Consider the following 21149-nt stretch of genomic DNA (forward strand, 5'->3'; position numbering starts at 1 on the left):
CATCATTTAAAAAAAGTTGAAAACCATAATAATACAAAATTTGAAAGAAATGTATCAATAAACTTGACTTGTAATCTTAGAATTGGATAGCTTTGGAATTGAAGTTCAATTGCTAGTTGTATTTGATTGATGATTCTTTGAAATTTTAGTTTTATACCATTAAACTTCTTGAACAAGGCAATTCTTGGTTTTCTAATAATTAAATAATGTTCTACCATAAGAGGAGTAGGATGATTTGATATAGATATTGAAGTAGCTCCAATCATATCTATATCATTACTACCTACAAATCTTATTACTTCTTGTAGTGGTAAATTAAGTTGATGCATAACAAGGATTAACTTCCTCAATTGCACTTACATTTGTATTATTACATTCTTTATTTCAACAAGCTTTGCTATAATTATATAATTGAAAAAAAATCTAATATGTTTTAAGATAAGTAGAAGAAAAGATTAGAAAACTAAAGAGATTCTAAAAATAATATCAATTTAGAAGTGGATAATCCAAAACCTTTAATATACTTATGTCCTATTAAGAAAAAAAGACAATCTTTTTTTAATCAAAAAAAGAGAAAACTCTAATATTTTAAGTGTATTCTTGTTAATTTGTTAAAGATAAAAACTTGATGAAGACAAATTAACAAGTGAGAATTTTCAAAAAAAGATGATAAAATATAAATAAAAAAATATATACATTAAAAAGAAACTATAATGGTTATTTCCAAGAGTTAAAAAAAACTAGAGATCCTTCAAATTAAAGTAGAAGCAAAAAAACATTGAAAAGAGCAAAGCAGATTTTACTCTTGCCTCTATATATACTATCTATCTAAGAATTACATAGCAACATTCTATAAGACCTTCAATACATATCAAATTTGTGAAATACATGTCTTTACTTGAAAGTCAAGTTTTCTATTTGTGCACCACATTGTTAGCTTATATCACAAGCTACTTATAAGTATAACATGTGGCTAACTTATTGGCCACATTTCTAATCTTCCAATCACCTATAGATATGTAAAAAGATGAAATTACATCTATAACGCTTCTAAGAAGCTTCTCTAAAAGATATTATAAAATTAATTTAATTTTACCTACTTCTAATTATTTATATTATATAGATAACTATTATAGTAAATATATATATATATATATATATATATATGTTTGTAACAATTAGATAGTCTCTGCAATTGAACTTTTTGAATCTAAATTACCTAATTCTACAAATGGCATTAGAATGCAAATTATGATTAGTTAGAATAAGATATAGATTTGGACTTGTATATTTTACCATTTAATAATTTAGTATTTTTATTCTATACTAATAATAGATTTTAACAATAGACAAAAAAAAAATTTCTTTATTAAATTATACATAATATTCAGATGGCTAAATATTTGTTTTGTTTATATTTCTATTATAGAAGTTTTTTATTCATAAATATATAATATATTCTATTTTTTTATAGTTTTATTATTTTATTAATAAACATATAATATTTCAAATTTATTGTAAAATATATTATTTAAATATAAATTTATAAGTAAATTTAAATATTATATATACAAAGTTCAATCTTTTATAAATAATTTTTTTAATAATAAAAAAAATTAATTTATATGATGTTGTAAAAGATAGCAACTACTAATTGGAACAAGTTTCTTTCATTTTTGGATAATATATATAATGTCTTAGTTACCAAAATCTTTTTAAATATAATTCATATATAAATTTTTTTGATAATTTTTGGAATGATATGTACAATATTTCTTATGTCACAATGTCTAAAGAAATTTTGTACATGTTGAAAAAATAATATGCAACAAATGTTGATGGGTTTATAGAAAATGAAAAAATAAAATATTTTGCCACCATATTTTATCACTTACTACTTAATATAATGATTTCACTTAGTTTTAAATATCATATTATTTACAACCTTCTTAAAACATCTTGTGCAATTGATTGTTGTATTATTATTGGTAATAGCAACAATGATAGATGGAATTGAATGCAATCCAAATACACCTTGCAATGCACTATCTAACACTTAAATCCTCACTCAAAGTGAAAGCAATCTTGTCGAGCTTGCATAGTGCAACTTTGTAACTTTTCAAAATATTGACTTCAAAATATATGCCACACTAATACTTACATCTTTCTTACTGATTAAATGCAAAAACTTGTACAAGATGTTTGTAAACTGCATTCTTTTTAATAATTCATCACATAATAAAAATCCTACTCTTCCAAGTGCACAAACAACTTTTCTACACCTTTAAAGGCTCTTCCACAACCCTACTTATACAACTATGAAACCCTACCTTATTACATCACAATAATTCTAACACAATGGTAACAAATTTGAGCTATACAACTCCATTTCAACAAATATATGTGCATTAAGCTACGAACATCTTAAAAAAAGAAAGGCTTGATTAATCAAATGAGCAACAAAGGTTGTAGCTTCAAGAGGAGCAACGCCTCTCTTGTAAGAAAAAGAGAGAAATAGAAAGAGAGAGGGCATCAAAATCAATGAGGCTTTTGCAACATGTCATGATAATGACAATGATAATAACAATTCCAAATTGCAATAACAATGCAAGTTGTGGCCACTCTTATAAGATCAATTTTACAACATTTCGGGGCATAATGATCCAACTATGTTGCATCAAGCTACATTCATGAACACAACTCATGAGGTGGAATGAGGTTGTTTGAGAATAGATTGAATTAATATATAAACCAAAAGGAGATGTTGCATTAATAACATGGAGGTGTTGGTTTAATAATTCCTTTTATATATATATATATATATATATATACATATCATACATTATGTACATGGTACTATGTATTATACTATTATATTACATATATACACAATTCTTTGAGCATCGTCACAAATTGACGCCCTTTGTGGGTGTTCTCCGCCTTAGGTCGCCATTGTCAATTTGAAAGAGAGCGTGGCGCCGAATATTCCATTTGAACTGGCCACCTGACATTCGCGTGGCTTTGATTCAGACCAGTTTGTTGCTCTGCTCACACCGCGCCTGTTTGTTTGTTTGTTTTTTTATTATCTGTTTGTTTATGTGTTTGTTTCCCCCTATTTCAATTTACTCGGTCTGCATCGTCGAATGGCGGGTGAGTGTCCGAGAATTTCAAACTGGTGTGCTGTGTATTGATTTAAGCTCGTCGTCGCTGAGGCTGTAATTGCCACGGGGGCTCATTTGTTGACGTTTATGAGATTTCGTGATGCGGATTGAGTCTGTTTTGGTAGTTGATCAGAGGGGTTGAACGTCGTATAGAATTTTGATTTTTTAAAAGTTTGATAAGAAAATTAATTTCAGTTTTTCTTTCGGGTTGTTTTTTATTTATTTTTTGTTGATGATTTGGTGATTGTTGGAGAAGTAAATGTATGTAGGGATTTTACAATGTCAGGAGTTTCATAATGTGTTATTCAATCGATGTTTTTCGATTGGGTGGAGATTGCAGCGATGGCGTGGGGATGCAGCAGGACTGTGTTGCATGGGTCGGATTAGGCATTTAGATTGATATTGTGGAGGAGAGAATTTTCGTTTGGTTGATTTTGTGGTATGGCGACGTGCGGGGGTGCGAGGTGGGGGAGGAAAGGGGGAGGGCCAATTCCAGGGAAAGGTGTGTTGTTTATAGAGCTTAAGAATCGCATTCTGGTGTCATTGCACAAGCTGTCTGACCGGGATACCGAGCAGCTGGCGATGGAAGAGCTAGAGCTAATTGCCCACAATTTGACTCCGGAGGGGATCGCTCTCTTTCTTGCCTGCTTGTTTGACACGGACGGGCAGCAGAAGAGTGTGGTGCGACGGGACTGCCTCAGGCTGGTCGGGAAGCTCGCCAGTCTACATAAAGACTTGATGGCCTGCCACCTGCCGAAGATGGTGGGAAATATTGTTAGGAGGTTGAAGGATCCAGATTCCAACATTCGTGACGCCTGTGTTGAAACTATTGGAATTATGGCCTCGCAAGTCAGCGGATTTGATGGTCTCTCTACCATCAATGTCTTTGTGAAACCTTTGTTGGAGGCTTTGGCGGAGCAGCACAAAGTCTTGCAGACCGGAGCGTCTCTGTGTTTGGCGCGAGTCATAGAATCTGCAAGGGATCCGGACCCTCATATTCTACACCGCCTCTGTCCACGAATTGTGAAAATGCTGGGCAGCCCTAACTTTCTGGCGAAGGCGTCCCTACTCAATGTTGTCGGAGTCATGGTCCAGGTAGTCTATGCTCTCATGTATTTGGCGTTTTCTTCTGCAATCTATTCACCACCTAAACCGGAATATGTGTCAAACAATATTGTTGGCATGTTGCGATTTGTTTACAGATTATTGTTATGTTTTTCTCGTCTCTTCCTTCAATGACCTACTCATGCTCTTACACGCGCCATTTGTTGGTTCATTGTTAACTATGAATCGTCTTGCTTGAGAGGACATCTTTATTTCATGATGAGAAGTCTGTGATCAAATTCACAAGTCACGGGTTTTTAGGTGTTGGTCCAGTTGCTAGGGATCGATTCAGCGGTGGATCTGTGAAACCAGAGTTGCAGTAGTAGATGATCTCAAGCCGTGCAGACTGTCTACCTGTTTTGTTGCGTGATACAATTATTAAGCATCTGGCGACTTAGAGTGATTCCCGGTTGTTTACATGTCAGGACTTTGCAAGTTCGATGAGCCCCGTTTGCCTCGTGACATTCTCAACGTCTTTATTCGTCACTTTTTAATACTTTGCGTGAACTAGTGTTCTCCATGGTTAGTGCTATTTCTTTTCCTCTCTTGATATTGGCAGTGGTGCAGGTTCCCGGAGTGGTTTCTATGTCTCAATTACCCTCGTTGCTTGGCTCTGTCCAAGAGGAGCTTGATAACAGCGAGTGGACAGTGAAGAAAGCAGCAGCTGAGACCTTATCCAACATGGCCACGGCAGTTGGAGGCGTTTTGGGGTCCTACAGGGGAAGTGTACTGGCTACTTTAGAGAACAACCGGTTTGATAAGGTGAATATTGCTTCCTTCTCGGCTTCTCTAAACTTGCAGAGGTATGTACTCTCGCGTGTCTTTTACTATCTTCGTTGCACACATTCTCTGTGCAAGTTTCTGATTGAATATACGGAAAGAGGAATTATTTTTTATTCAATTATGGCTATTAAAATTTTAAATAATAGTCTCTCCTTCAGAGCGTCACCACTAGTTGGCAGTATCCGTATCTAGAAACTAAAGAAATAAGGTGAAAATCGTGGACTTGTGGTTAAACGCATGTAGTCATAGGCATTCCTCTCTTTGTGCCCGAAATAGGCTAGAAAAATCGATTGCAGTCCCAGCTCCTGGATTGCTGAACCTGTTTTGCAGATACATGCAACGGGTGGGATCCTCCTGGGCCAGAGATGCTTGTATTTTTTTGCATTTAGCCCAATTTTTAGTTTAACCGTGTAGCGACACAGGAACGGTGGTCTTTCCAAAACGATAGAAATACAGAAGGTGGTGATGCTCTAATGCCGAGGCTGTTTATTTCATACAGCAAACAAGCGTTCTGAGTATGTTGATGTGTCGGATAGCGTTGTTGGTGTGATATAGGTGAAGCCTGTTCGAGATAGTGTTACTGAAGCATTGCAGCTATGGAAAACTGTCTATGACCCCAATGCACCTCCAAGTTAGTCCCAGTTTTCAGATGCTGCTTTGAAACTTTATAATTTAAAATAGGTTCTGAATATGCGTAGCTGTTTAGAAGTCGCGGTGGGTAATCATGGGAAAGAAGGTCTTCCTATGGATCTGTCAATACTATAATAGTTAAAGGAGAGGCATCTGAGATTACCAACAGCTGATAGTTGCACTGCAAATGTGGGGGGAATCTGCAGTTGCTACATCTGGAAGCAGTGGTTCAGCCTCCCCATCTCGTTGTTTTGAAGTAGATGCCACCGCTTCCATATCTGATCGGAGAAATAATATGCGGGGCCTACCTACCTCAATTTCAGATACATGTGGAAGGAACAGGTCTATGTCTAATGGACGAGCAGTTCCTCCTCGAAAGCGAACACCAATTTCCAGCGATAAAAAGCCCAATCCTGATTTTTTCCGGAAGCTGCAAGATGCGAGAGATTCAATCGAATGGCAAACATTTGTTGATTGTCCACGTCACTCACCTCAGGAGGAGAGCTTGACAGCTGAAGCTGCAAGCAGCGGGCATCTGGTTTATCACGGAAATTGTGTGGAGACTGCACAACGATGTGATACTCCGTCCCGTGCATGTGGTGCGAGTGATTCATTCACTCTTGAGGAGGGTAATGGAGTGGATCTAAATTATGATCAGGAAGGGGACGGGGAATTAAAAAAACCAGCAGCGAACGGGGCAATTTCAAGTAAGAATTAGTCCTTCAGCAATTTACACCTGCCTTCATTTCAATAAGATTACACGATTTTTAAGTTGTGATTTGGCAAATATTGTTATGATGGAGTGGATGTACTCCTGAATTGTGAAATAATACCGAAACAGATTAATGTAGTGACTTCGAAAGTGGTAATCATCGCCACTGCTGCTCTTGGTGTCTTAATTGATGAATTGCAGGTAATAGTTATCAAGATCCCCATTCTGCAGTGCATCGGGACACATCGGATAATCCTGAGAGCTGGGGACACCCACAAGTAATTAAGCATCAGAGTTGTGAGTATGAATCACCATGGGTTGATGGCTCTTTAAGGAACGACGGTGACAGGACAATCATGGACATGAGAACTATTCACCGCCACCTTCATAGCTTGGAACGTCAACAGCTTTCTATGATGGAGATGCTGCAGGTTAATTTCTGTGCTCTTTGAATAGAAGTCCTTTTATTTTTAAATATATTTTGTTTTCTACTGATTTATGACTGAGCTTAATTTGCTGTCTTTAACCCATCTTTGGGTCCTATTATGGACTTGCACGAGGCTTAAGGAAGACTGTTGATTTACATAAGAGTAGAGTATGGTAATCACGAGATCCTCACAACTCACGAGTTCGTGCTTCCACTTGGATACCTGATGGAGCAGGATTTTATGGTGTGTGCACACGACAGCATGCATGATCTAGAAGGGCGGGTAGCAGGGCTGGAGCAGATCTTGGAGGATGTATCTCAAAATTTTGGTACTACAGATGGGAGTTCCCCAGCTTCTGAATCACCCAGATGTCAAGGTGGTCATCCACTCAGCCAATACCTTTCCGGTGGTGGCTTTATTAACTTCAAGAATGAAAAAGATGACGAGGATACTTCAGTGCTTGGCAGTGCGCGGAGTCAGGATTCCTTGGTGGAGAAGACAGAGCATTCAGATGAATTAACTTCGTCTTCTAGTCACCAAATACCATCAGCAGCAGAAACTTTGAGGCGGCCCAATTTCCTGGATTGTAGTCCTCTGCATGGGGGCAATGGAAATGATGGAGGGATGGGGAAGGGACCGAGAAGGGCAGGTGTTCTCCCTCGAGAGGAAGATCCATCTACCGGAGCCGTTTGGCATGCATCCAAAGCTAAAATCACAGCGGGCGTTTGTGGTTCTGCTTTACAAAGGAAGTCCGTTCAAAAGCATGCTAGTCGGGATTTCAATGTTGATAAGAAGCCAAACAGAGCTGCGGGCGCTCCATTTTGGATATTGTGGAGTCGAGCAATGGATAGTGTTCGGGGGGGCGATCTAGATTTGGCTTACTCAGAGATCCTAGGTAGCAGTGATGAGCTTTTATTAGTGCGGTTGATGGGCTGCACTGGCCCTGTCTTGGACCAACTCAATGCTGCTACTGTGTTTCAGCTTGTGGGCTGTATCAAACGATTTCTTGATCAGCAGAGCTTTTTGAATTGTATAATTCCTTGGCTTCAGCAGGTACGTGCACGCTGCTATTCCTGGAAGAATCCTGGGTTCTGGTTTTCAGGTTTGGTAAGTCTGCTCTCAGATAGTTATGAGTTCATACCTGATAACTTTTGAATCTGTTCTGAAGGATTATTCAAGGACAGTATCTTCGCAGTTTAAGTATTTGTTAAATGCCCCTTATCTTTTTGCGGCATTTCACAAGTGCTAATAATGCCTCAATGAGACTGCCCAAACCGGAAAATATTACCCAAACAAGGGGACTGCCCAAGTTTTGAAGACTTCTTAAAATTAGTTGGGTAATTTTGGTCAGACTCACGCAAAAGCTGTCATGTTCTGCCCTTATTCCAAGCATGGTTCCTAGTGTCTTCTAGGAGAATCTGGGTTATCTTCAAGTCTCCAGTATAATTCAATTTGCCGTTTGGATGGGGGTTCATGGTGACGCTGGTCTCTCCGAGAGTTCCCTGTTTCTCTTGAAGCGCACCTCATTCCACAAACTTGTTGATCTTTCCGCCTACCGTCGTCCCATATTTCCAGGTAGTAGAGCAGTTTATCGAAATTTTCTGTGCATAATTTGCTCATCAAACTTGAATCATGTCTTACCCTCCATCACCATCGTCTGGCGCTCAGTGTTACTCAGATATTTTATTTCGTTCATGATGTGATTATGATCTCCGCAGGTGTCAGATATAGTCTCCAGTAATGGTCCCAATTCTCTTGGACTGACAAGAAATGCGAAGAAGGATCTTGTTTTCAGTCTGCAGGAGGCCACGAGTTCGGAATACGCCCAGAGGTGGATGAGGGCCAAAATTGCCCAACTTGCCCAACATCTGAGGAATGCCTGGTCATCAAGTTGGAGCATTGACATTGTGGATAACTGATGTAAGTTGCAACTTTTACCGTTGTTAGTTATAGCGATTGTTTCCTACCACAAAGCATTTCAAAACTTCACCAATCTTAAACCTCGCCGTTTTGCAAATTCATTGTAGAGAAGATCCTGTCCTGTCACACCATCAGCCACTGCTCTTTGAAATATGAAAGCACCATCCAAACCACATGAAAAACTCATGTCTCCTTCGTAGCGAGAAATCGGTTATGTAATGTCCATGTAGTCCATTCCACACTACATGGATTTGGTGTGCATGCCAAGGCTCAAACAACGGACGACCTACCAGAGATTGAAAATGTAAAGCTGATCTCAGTACAGACAGTTGGAAGCTGGATGTTTCCAGGGGTCATGAGTGGCAGTGTTTTTTTCACTCACACGCGTTAGTGTCTCCGTGGAATACGTCTCACTGTCCAACGCGAAAAGTACAGGTTAATATCGTTACTCCAAACAACACCCCAGTAGTGAAATTTCATGTATTATTCTGAACATCCGAATCTAAGCATCGATTCAAATTAGCCTTCCCTGAGGGTACAATCGTTGCCATACTGGATCAGACGCACCATTCCCGGCACTGGCCACTACGCACCAGATTAACAATGTAATTTGAATCAGTGATGGAGCCAGCGAAAGTAGGAGAAATGTCAACTAGGAAAAATCAGAGCCCCGAGACAGCTCATTCACTGACGCTGGACGGATGTGCCCCTTAGTCGCCCTCGTTGCCATCCACCTGGTATGGATTCCATCCCCTCATTCTGGGCAGAACCTCTACCTGCCCATCAGCTTTAAAGACCTTTATATCAGCTTTAAAGGAATCGAGAGCCAGAAGCGCGACAGCGGGCGTCTAGTTGCAGCTTCAAAGGAAGCTAAGGTTGCCTCACCATGTGCCCCGCCGGATCCGATGTCGGCCTGCATGTCACACCCACGTCACTACCCATCGCAACCCTGCTGCATCGTTGAAGAGAAGCTTGGACAGAACCCGAATCTGTGATAACAATCGCCCGCTTGATCGGCGTCTCTGGACAGCCCTGGTTTTAGCATCTCCAGCACACCTTTTTTAATCTGCCGAGGAGTAGGTTTCTTCCACACGGGAAGGGAGGGAGGAGTGGGGTGGGGGGAGTCGAGTCCAGCCCAAGTCATGGCCCGCAACTTATAGCTTGCACTTCGCCTTTCCTGCCCTTCTCCCCGTTGGCGTCACTGTTTTCCCCTGTAGTCTCGTCCGACAACGCGGATTGAAGGTGAGTGTGGAGTACTTTGGGGCTTCCTCATGCGTAGCGTAGCTTGGACGGAGTAGGATGCACGAGCGGCATGGGTGCTGACTGAGGGAGATTGTTTTCTAAGCCGTTTGTGAGGTTAGGGTGGCTGGGTTGCCGTTTTCGGTTTTGAGGGGAAAGTTGAAGCTGAATCGTCCGATTTGATGCGTTGATTGTTATTTGATGTAAGAAGTGTGTGTGTGTGTGTCTCTTGCCAGGTTGTTGAGCAAGAGATAGTAGTTCAGTGTTGTGTTGTGGGTTTTGGAGGAGGCGCCGAGGGCTCAATAGTGGTACCCATGGTTTGACTTGCTGATCTGATCGTGAACTCGGATGGGTTATTTCGTATGTTAGGGTAGTTTGGATTGGCCTGTGTTTGTCGACATGGGTTGGGTGAAGCTGTGTTTGGATGGAGGTGGATCTTGGTGGAGCTCTGGGGCCTTGGGTTTGTGGTGATTTACCGACTTTTTGAGCGAAGGGTTTTTGGGTCGCTTGATTCGAGGAAAAAGGATCCCCAGGACTGCGGAGGAGCATTAGCTGTAGAGCGTTGGTTGGATAAGTAGGGTAGGGTAGTAGTTTTGCAGAGGTTAAGATTGATATGGTGTACAGAAGCACGTGCGGATAACCAAAAGAGCCATGAGTTCTGTAACTAATCTTGTATATTATGCATCGGTGTCGAGGGAGAGTACTGTGCTTGTGGAGCATAGGAATCCCAAGGAAGACCTAGCAGCAGATGTGGGCGTGGAATGTCTCGAGAAAGTTCCACCCTACCACCTCCAGTTCTCATATACCATTAAGCAACGCATGTTCATCTTTTTGATAGACAGCCCATTCATATACTGTGCGATTGTGGATGAGGCGTTGGGTAAGGGGAAAACATTTGGGTTTCTGGAGCGGGTCAGGGATGAATTCAAGATATTGATTCGATCTCGTGGACTGGATCCCATGCGGCTGGACTACAATGCTATGAGCAGTGACTTCGCTGGTGTTTTTAAGCATTTAGTGAAGCCGCTTGTGGGCATACCTCAGAAGGAGTTCGATTTAAATGATGACAATCTCTCTGATTCGAAAGACGATACTTGCTTGAGTCCGTCTAATTCAGCCCGGGCCGAACATTCTCACCCAGGGGCAAATGGTGGTCCGTCCCCTCTTACCGCGATTGGTCATCGAGATTTCAACGCTGGCAAAAAGCCCAGTAAAGATCAGCAGGTGCCTGTGCGGTTTTACCTTCTAAAATTACATATCGTGCTTTCTTTTAATTACTCATTAGCTACGCTTTGCCAATCTGTGAAATCGAACGTAAGCAATTTGATTATAGTAATCGTTCAATTTGAAGTTTTAAAGTACTAAGCAATTGAAGGAAATCATGTTATATTGATTTCCCAATAGAACTCATTTGCTTCATACCGTTGTTTTTCAATTTGTTTAAGGAACTGATTTAGTTGTATAGGCTTTAGTTAGCTTTCAGCATTGAAGATGTTATATTAGAGTGTACAGAGGTTTTTTTGATGGGAGTGAGAAACGCTAATGGCTCAAGGGTGTGCTACCCAGGTCATTCAGGTGAAGGAAATCATGATGACAAACAGTGGTAAGGCGCTCGAAACATGCAACGCCTCCGAGATGGATCCTGGCTTGAAAAAGCTGAGGAATCGACAAATAGCGTCGCAAATGTGGTGGAAGAATGTGAAGCTTGTACTAATTCTGGACCTCGTCGTGTGTTTTGTGCTGTTTGCCATCTGGCTCGGCATCTGTGGTGGATTCAGCTGTGTAAAGTGAACCAGGAGGGAAGGTCTTCTGTAGTTACATTTTTAATTTGGGGGTTTTTCTGCAATTTTTCAATAGCTTGTTCTGTGTGATGTAGGTCTCTTCAAGCCTAGACTTGCACTGAAATACGTTCACTTAGCTACCTGCTGTGTTGTAGTCACGATGTTGCAAAATTTGTGTTTGGGGTATGGGGTTGAAATTAATGGTGGCAGGCTTTTGAAGCCTTCCTGTTTCAATCTCTTGTCTCTCGAGAATTTACTGGCAGTAATAGCCTCTCGAGAGGAGAAATAGACAGAAGTGAGTGTGTATAGAGATGACTCAAGCTCGGGTGACGCAGATCATAAACCAGTTCTTCAGTTTCCACTTTGAATGAATCCACCTGAATTTCAGCTTTAGGTTAGTTGTCTAGTTTTTTCATTCTTTTTGTTCCAAGCGTACTTTGCAGTAAATCTTTACCAATTTAACACTCCAGTTTGCACAAGTAGTAGTATTTTGAGGTTGCTGCTCTGAAACAGTATTTCATCGTTCATCTGAAGACGAGTCTCAACTTGGATAATTGTACTGACTGTATATTTGGATGTAATGAGTACAATGCTTTCATGTATCGTGGGCTTAGAAACGGTCACAATGGAATTAATTTTTATTTGTATCTAAGAGTAGACTTATTTGACACGCTAATCTTAATTAACTTAGAATGTAAAGCTGTTATCCATCTTTTCAATGAATTCAACTTCAGAATCTTATGCTTGTGTGACACTGTTGTTGTCACTATTGCGGCTTATTTTAGTTGCACGAGCGTTAACGCCACTCAAGAATTTCCCGACTGAGGGTGTCCTCGGATGTCCAGCATTTCCTTTCACCTTACATTGTTGATAATGTCATGACTCAGGTGTGGAATTCGTGACTAATCTGTGGCCTTAGTTCCTGTCCTTTGGGGCGTAAATAAAACAGGTACATATGAATTCAATGAACGTTGATTTCCAAGAGATTCAAGACAACAGCGAGATATATTTCTATACTGAACATTAGATATTTATGAACTGGAATAGCTTCCACTAGGTCGACGAATTTCAATGTAACATGTATTTTGACTCGCAATTGTCTAGTTTGAGCTTGCAGAGTACGGCATATTGGAGATGGATTTTTAAACGATATCCCACTTGTCTAAGTGTTACTTTTGGATCAGTTAAAGCTCACCTGGACTTGCTGCACATGACTAACAACCTAGTGTACGCTGTTAAAAGCTTGAAGCAAGAAAGTGTAACAACCAGCGTAGGAAGTATAAGAGCATGAGCCTCAATTTCAAATTCTGTACACATTCGTAAGAAAACGTAGGCAAGCATAACCAGATTGCAACGAAAAGTAGCTAGTTTAAGCATTAAAAATCTACAAGAAGCTTCCGAACGGAATCGATGGGCTTTGTTACAGTTTCAATTGCCAACCTCTGGCAATAAAGTTGCTCAGAACAGAGGACCAACAATGAGCAAAACCTAAAACTGTAGCTGCCTGCAAGTGTTGAGAAAGTGAATAGTAGTGTAGCAAATTACTTGCCCATCCTCTTCTCTTGCCAGCAAGTCCAAAGCTTGCTAAAAAAAAAAAAAAAAAAAAAAAAAAAATCCACTACAAATTCATTTGGCAACTGAAAAACAGGAAAAAATCCTGGCGAGGGTGTCGGATCTACTAAGAGCTGAAGTTGACCATATTAGCATTGCCCTCGAAACCTACCTCTTCACAAAGACCACGGATCTAGAGCAGGGTAGAAACCCAATTTATGCATCTACAACACACCTTCACAAAGTTTCCAGTATCAGTCCTATTTATCAGGGAATTGGACATGCGGATCGTGGAATGACGGTTCTGTTAGAACATCTGCATCGACTTTTTCTTCTCCACCTTCCACCAAATCACAGAATGAATGCTGTGCGTTGCAAAATTCAGCGAGCAATCGTTTTTTTTACACTTCGAGAAAAAGAAGAGCCAATGTCGATGTCCAAAAACTCCACTGGAAGAGAGACAACGAGGTTTGTCTGATGGTAGCATTTGGATACAGTGTTGCTAGAGGAGATCTCGGCGCGTTGGCAGGCATGGTTGGCGGATCGGCACAGTGGTTTAAGCCCAGATCAGGGATCTTGACGCTGACAAGCTGCGAGTTGAAGCAAAGCCCAGGGTTGTCTCCCAACCGCATGTTGCGACCCATCTTCTTCACAAATGAAGCAGGGAATGGCACAGGTCCAGTGAGTTGGTTTCCGTCCAGGTTCAGAGTGAATATCTGCGGCAAAGAAGCCAAGGAGGCAGGAATTGGCCCCGAGAGCTTGTTGTTGCTTATGGAGAGAAACCTGAGATTCTCCAGGTTTTTCAAAGAATCGGGAATCTTGTTGCCGAACGAGCAGGAGGACAGGTCCAGCCTCACGAGGCTCTTCAACATGCCGATAGGGGCTGGGATGTTTCCAACGAGGGAATTTGAATTCAGGAAGAGGTCTTCGAGATTTGTCAAGTGCCCCAGCGATGGCGGCAACAGGCCCGTCAGCTCGTTGTGGCTCAAGTCGAGGAAGGTGAGGGAGTTGAGCCCGGTGAAAGTGTCTGGCAAGCTGCCTGAGAGATGGTTGTGGCTCAAGGCAAGCCGCTGGAGCTGAGGCAGGCCCTGGGTGAGGGAAGGGGGAAGCGTACCATCTAGGTGGTTGTACCTAAGGTCCAAGTTCACGAGGCTGTTCATTGCACCGAAAGTTTCAGGAACAGAACCGGAGAGGTTGTTGTGGCTGAAATCCAGCTGGATGAGGCACTGCAGATTGCCCAGCTCCTCTGGAATCCTCCCTTGAAGCCCATTTTGCGAGAGGACTAGTCGTTGAAGCCCCGTGAGCTTCCCTAGACCTGAGGGGATGGCGCCGGTTAGCCCTGGATTACCACTGAAGGACAGCCGCCGAAGAGTAGGACCAAGGGAGGAGATATCTTCGGGTATAGAGACGGTCGAGATCGAGAAGCAGTTGTAGAAGGAGAGAGTGTCCAGGCGGGTGAGATTAGCAATAGATGCGGGGATTGTGGCGTTCCAGCTGCAGGGGATGAGGTTGGCGATGGGGGAAATGTAGCCGAACTGCATCTGTGTGACGTAGTAGAGATTCGTCACAGGGTCGGCCTCGCAGACAATGCCCTGGGGACCGGAGATGCAGGGGTCCGGATAGTAGCTGTCCCAATTGTATTCAAAGTTTATGGAGTACATCATCTCGTGAAGGACTTGCAAGTCGACTGAATTTGTTGCTTGTGACGCCACCATCCTCAACATGCTTGCCAGGGCCAAGACGCGAACGAAGCGCATGTCCATGAGGTCGAGATCTGAACTACTGCCCGATGAGTTTTTCCTCCCAGCAGTCGCTTTCATGTAGTTGAGAGCCTCTGCAAGAGAGCTCCGGAAGCAATGGTCGACGTAATACAAGATCACCCGAGCCCACAGAAGTATCGCTGCACTTTGTCACAGGTTCTCTACATTGTGCTATAAGCAATCTTGAGCGAGTGCTCAAAAATTGGAACGACAAGCTGGTTGACACTGTAACTGTGAAAGAAGGAATGGCAAATCTAGAAGTCAAGGTAGTCGGAATTTTCGGGGACCAAGAACGGATACATACAGCTGTGGTGTTGATAGAGATCAGAGAAGCGTCCGGCAGAAACCATGAAATTCAGTGTGAGAACGGGTGCTGTGTCCTACCGATGTACCTAAGAGCAAAATATCTAGAAGCAACCAGCTCTCGGCACCTGAGTTTTCTCGCTCTATCTCTTTTCTCTCTCTCTCTCTCTCTCGCTCTCACCTCTGACTCGTCGAATCAAGAGTGTGTGAGAACGCAGATAACTCATCTGCGATACTAATCATAGTATATAATGTATGTCTGGGACTTGCCAGTCTCGAACGGGCCACGAACCACAATCTATAATGCCAGAAATTTGTACCTCACAATTGTACACCGAAATTGGTCTTTCTTCATCTCTCAAGATTAAACCTGTGCTCCGCCAGCGATTGTATGTCAGCAACTCATGACACCTCGACCACGCAGTCCCGCCAACATATGCACCGTTGCATCATCAGCTGAAGAAGATCATGACGTCCACGCACCGACACCTGCATGCTCCGCGTTCCTCTCACACTCCGTTTCCGCTCATTCAGAAGAGCAGAACTACTCTCGAACCCCACAAACGAACACTGCTACCAAGCCGTGATAAGAGTATCCTCCGCAGAACTCCTCACCCGCGTTCTCTCCTAAAACTGATCGGGGTCCATACCACGAAGTGCACCGCCTGTCTCACACCTGATGAAGCATTTACGTCCGACTCTCAGGTCGCTGCGGTCTGCACATGGCTCTCACAGAATCGCACGCATGGCCACAGCAACAGGCTCTTATGCCTCAAAGACAATCGCCAAACCAGTGCAGAAGCTGAAAAGAGAGGGAGGGATTGACGACAGGCCAGGCTCTCTGTGAGCAGCAGAAGAAGAAGAAGAAATCCGAGCCTTCGAAGTACCTCTCTCCCAATCCTACAACTGTGACATCTGTGGAGCCCAGCACTCCCAGGTTTGCTTAGTATGTGCAAAACAAACCCACTTAAGGTGGCTAATCTACGCGTAGCTCAAAGAGTGGCGGCGCGGCGACATGGAGGGAAAACCGTTACCCGGCACCCACGTCGCAAATCTCCAGCGTCTGTTGGCGTGGGGATCTGAGCGTCCCTATATTGTGAAATCGAAACCTGGCTGGGGATCACCACAACATCAACTTCTCTCTGCCTCACTTCCACCTCCACCACCGCTTTCCTAGTCTCCCTCTCTGCAACAACATCTGTTGCCTTTGTCGCCGTGTCGCAATCACCGAACTGTCGCTGAGTATGGCACAGAAAACAAGTTTTTCAAGCAGATCGATGACTGGTTTGCTAGCTTAAGTCGAGACTGTCATCGTTCACAGCGTGAACGATTAATACGTAGCTTGGGTCGATCTAGCACATGTCTGAAGCGTTTGTGTGCAAGTTTAATGCACCTGTCGGACGTCAATGCACTGTCAAAAATGTGTATATATATACGAATCAATTTCTGAGATTAGTGCAAATGGATTCCCACTGTGATATGAACATACAAATACACAGCAACATGTTCTCATACTCTTACTCCCAATGCTGACTTTGACATAGTTTTTAGTGGGGTACTATGTTCCTTTGAGCTTATGTTACCATGGTTCCATAGAGCACCATGAGGATGTGTGTGTGTGTGTGTGAACACACACCACATGCCTGAGTACACAAATTCAAATTCCATTGATTTTATCTTATTTCATTCATCATTATTGCAAGGGTGGCCCCACAAGCATGAGTTTGAAGAAGGGGGGAGGAGGAAAAAAAAAAAAAAACTGATGTAGCATTTTGATGTTTCCAGGCTGAGGACCTTCCTCTTGTTGTTGTTTTTGTTGTGGTTGTTGTTGTAGTAGTTGTGGCGAGCCTAATTCATTGTGTTTCATTTTTCACAATAGTGTTGTGTGCATATTAGTAGGGCAGTGTTTGTATTTTTAAATCCTGTGCCCTTTGGGAGAAACCCAATTGAGAGCCCTGCCCCCTCTCCTCCCACTCACCCACCTTTCATAAATTCTGGCACTTGCTGTAAACAATCAAACCCAGTAAATGAAGATTCAGTCGTAAATGTGAAAAATATGGCTGGTACACCTGTCTGGCCCTGGCTCAGGATGGGGGGTGAGTGAGTGTATTTTGACATGGATGGATGGATGAATGAACGGATGACTGAGTGGATGGATGGAATGGATTATTGGGATAAGTTATCATGTCAAAACTGATGTTAAGCTTCTGGACAGCTTGAGTTCTGTTTTTTGCCGTACTTGTTTACTTGGAGAGTACATAAAATACATGAGCTGGGGGGAGAATTATTTGGTGCCCCTGTGCTCCATGTGCTCTTTTGCCCTCATGTTTCTCAAGCACCATAAATGTGGGTCTAACTTTTTTCAACATACTTTATATATATATATATATATATATATATTCAATATAATAGTATATGAAACATGAGAAAAGGGTCTGTTTCATGCATTGGGTTGCAAATTGCCCAAGAGTAGTTGTTGTAGTTGTTGTAAATAATTCAAATTTGGAACTTTTATGAACCTTAGATTCTGCTTCTCATGGCTTGTTAGAAGTAAAATTAGTTAAACAATTAATTGAATCAATTGGCAAATTTGAGGTTGGATGGTTTGGAAGTCTATGGCAGCATGAGAATGGGTTTCACAGAAGAGGTTGCTCTTGGGCTAATGTCATTTGAATCTTTGCTGGATGACTTATTTTTTATTTTTTATTTTTTAAAATTAATCTTTTCAACATGTTTACTCTCTCTCTCTATTCCCCTCTATATGCAGGCAATATTTACTCGTTATTATTTTTTGTAGATAAAAATGAAATATAATTTTAGTCTCGGACACCTACCCTATGATGATACATGGGAAGGAATCATGGTGTTTGGTTTTAATACTCAACAACAGGCCACTCAAAGGTGACAGGCTCTGCCACCTTGTTTCATGCCTCCATTGGTAAGTACCAAGTGCCTTGGCAAAAATAGAGTGAAATATGTAAAAATATATATATAAACTATAAATTAAAAATCATCCTTAGTTAGATTTTAGCAAAAGTAAACAGCCATTGAGATGGTTAAGGTGATCCATTCATGTTAATTTTTGTGTTGTAATACTTAGTGCATTTGTGATTTAAAAAGAAGTGAAACCTCTGCTTTTGTCAAGTTTGCATAGAAACAAGCAAAATAACATCAAAATATCAAAAGAAAAGAGTTATTGATATGTAGATACTTATATTTGTTCATTCATTTATTCTATAGAGTATTTTGTATAGCATGCATATGTAAAATTCCTTCAAGCTGTTGATTGAACATCATAATCAAACACACTTAATGTGACAAGATGTTGCTATCATTTTCCCCCCATTACATTCATATTAGGTTCTTTTCATACGTGGACTTCAAAGCAAGAGCAAACATAGAGTGGATTCTCACAAGGACTTTAACTGATAGAATATGAGTATTTGGCAATGCAATTATGTTTCAACAATTATGAACTATGCACAATCAGCTCTCATCTATACATGACTTGCATTTTTGTAATCAATTTGAAGGTCAGATATTTCGTTTTAAATAAATAAATAAATAAAAGTAATTTCAGGAAAATAGAAGATGAAACATACTAAAGTTAATCAAGTGCCCAATATATATATATATATATATATATATATATTAAATACCCTGATTTGTACGTGATTTATAATGCTGAAAGTGTAATTTTAAAAATGTCAACCATCTATGAGGTAAAGAATATTGAACATGATTGAAGTCATACTTGTAATTTGCTTAGAAAATGTTATTGTTTCTGTAAATGTTAATCAAATGATTGATTTGATTCAAATGGAGTGCTTGTGAAATATATATCTTCAAATACTAACCTTTGAAATATCTTACAACAGCTATCATGTTCATTCCTTTAGACCTAAATTTTCATATTACATTCTAATATGCTACCTCATGTAATATTAGAAATTTTCATGCATTATCACATCTTCAAATAAAAATAAATGAAACTATTCATCATGTTTTTATTGGGCTTCATTACATTTTAAATCATTTGAGGTTAACAAATAAAATTTAATGTACTTTTTTTTCAACAGTAATAACTATAACATTTACACTATTGCAAACAATTACTTTTTGTTTTTCATTTTTAAAAATATATATTTCAATTGTAAATAATAATAATAAAATAATAACAATAATGTATAAATCTTCATCATTTTTTATTTATTATTATTATTATTATTTTTTTCACACCAGAGAAATCCAATCACGACAACCTAAACTGTAACCTCCGATAGCATGTGTCATAGGGAACAAGACATCGCACAAAATTCCCTTAAAAAATCACGTTTCCTATGGCTCTATTTCATGGGAACCATGGGGAACAATTTCTCCAATTACAGGAGCCTCCACCTCTGAAAACATCCATCATCACCCCCACAACCCGGCCCGGCCCGGCCCGGCCCGGCCCTCTGGATCAATAGGCAATCATAAAGCTGTCTGGTTCCATACGTGACTAGGATCAGCCCTAAACACGATGTGAAGCGGGTCAGACCAATAGAACGCCATCTTGCCAGCTCGGATCCAAACCACAAACACCGACATGGCAGCTGGGTCAGAGCCGATGCCAGGTGGGCGCTCGGGTGCCAGGTAGGATATAATTGTGCGAGGTAGAGAGAGACACACAGTCTATGTCCTACGTGACAGTCTACTGCGGTATCCGAGTACAATTATACGATAAGGTAAATACATGTAAGGTATTTAGGAGGGCCATGAAGGCTAAGCAAGCAAGCCATTGAGTGCCCAACAACCCTTCACTATGATGTCCCTCCTCCTTTTTGTGATCGCCCTGCTACACCCCCTATTTATTAAATTCTATAAATATGTATATACATTATTATTTATACTTGAGGAGGAGGGGATCTGATGGGATTGTGGGGAACAGAAAGACAGATCTACGTCTACTGGGTGCTGTCCTGGGCTTGGCTTGGTTTGGCTGACGTCACCTTGCCATGTCAGATGGTAACGTGGACATTAGCTCAATAGCACTTGAGGGAAGGGGAAAGGAGTGTTCATGTCTGCTCTCCATGCATGATTGTCTTTGTCTAACGTGTTGATATCATATAAAAATACTGAATGTATACGTATACGAAATACTCATTGGTGTTTGTTTGTTGTGAAGGACAGGCATGTAGGTGGTTTTTTTGATTAGCTTTGAATGATAGCTATTGGATAAAAAAACAACAGATATGAATGTGAATGATTGTGGAAATACATGGGCTGCATGCATGACTTTGTTGTTGGCCTCAAATTTTGTTTTTATAGTGTGGGTTTTGGATTTTAATACATGATGTTGTGTGTTATGTGCTGAATGGCATTCTGTGATTTTGAGAACTATGGTTTTTATTCTAGTAGAATTTCATGCAATACTATGGTTCATTTATATATATATATATATATATATATATAAAAGTCTAGTCATGAATTGTCACAAATAATGATCTAATGACAATTATTTAATAAATACAAATTTATCCCTATGCCACTAAAATTGTACATGTGCATATTCAAGTATATCAAATGATGGATTATACTGCAAATGAAATCATAACAGAGGACTTTGTTTCATTCACAAACAATATCTAACATGCACCATACATTCAACACGAACGCCAATAAGGTTTCATTTGTCAGCACCAAACTTTTTTTTCTCTTTTATTTTATTTGATTTTCATTAAAAAAAAGTACTAAAACCAATGATATTCTTAAAAAATGATGTTGAAAAACATTTA

General features: G+C 40.6%; 3 protein-coding genes across 3 annotated transcripts; 2 read left to right on the top strand and 1 right to left on the bottom strand.

The window, feature by feature from the left end:
- Window positions 1-3042: 3042 nt before the first annotated feature.
- LOC112276581 (microtubule-associated protein TORTIFOLIA1-like) lies at window positions 3043-10623 on the top strand. The gene is made up of 9 exons (XM_090247248.1): window positions 3043-4256; window positions 4833-5068; window positions 5292-5391; window positions 5604-5679; window positions 5837-6385; window positions 6592-6821; window positions 7053-7871; window positions 8537-9980; window positions 10214-10623. The coding sequence occupies exons 1-8, from the start codon at window positions 3603-3605 to the stop codon at window positions 8735-8737; spliced, it is 2865 nt and encodes a 954-aa protein (XP_090103374.1). The 5' UTR covers window positions 3043-3602; the 3' UTR covers window positions 8738-9980; window positions 10214-10623.
- Window positions 10624-10628: 5 nt separating this feature from the next.
- On the top strand, window positions 10629-12047 carry LOC112276584 (phytolongin Phyl1.2). Its single transcript, XM_073531140.1, has 3 exons — window positions 10629-11201; window positions 11544-11764; window positions 11969-12047. Exons 1-3 carry the CDS (start codon window positions 10629-10631, stop codon window positions 12045-12047), a joined length of 873 nt encoding a protein of 290 aa, XP_073387241.1.
- Window positions 12048-13106: 1059 nt separating this feature from the next.
- On the bottom strand, window positions 13107-16907 carry LOC112276582 (uncharacterized). The gene has a single exon (XM_024507997.3). The coding sequence runs from the start codon at window positions 15127-15129 to the stop codon at window positions 13711-13713; it is 1419 nt and encodes a 472-aa protein (XP_024363765.1). The 5' UTR covers window positions 15130-16907; the 3' UTR covers window positions 13107-13710.
- Between the last annotated feature and the right edge of the window lie 4242 nt (window positions 16908-21149).

Source organism: Physcomitrium patens, chromosome 24, assembly GCF_059467195.1.
Source record: "Physcomitrium patens ecotype Gransden chromosome 24, ASM5946719v1, whole genome shotgun sequence".
Taxonomy (NCBI): Eukaryota; Viridiplantae; Streptophyta; class Bryopsida; order Funariales; family Funariaceae; genus Physcomitrium; species Physcomitrium patens.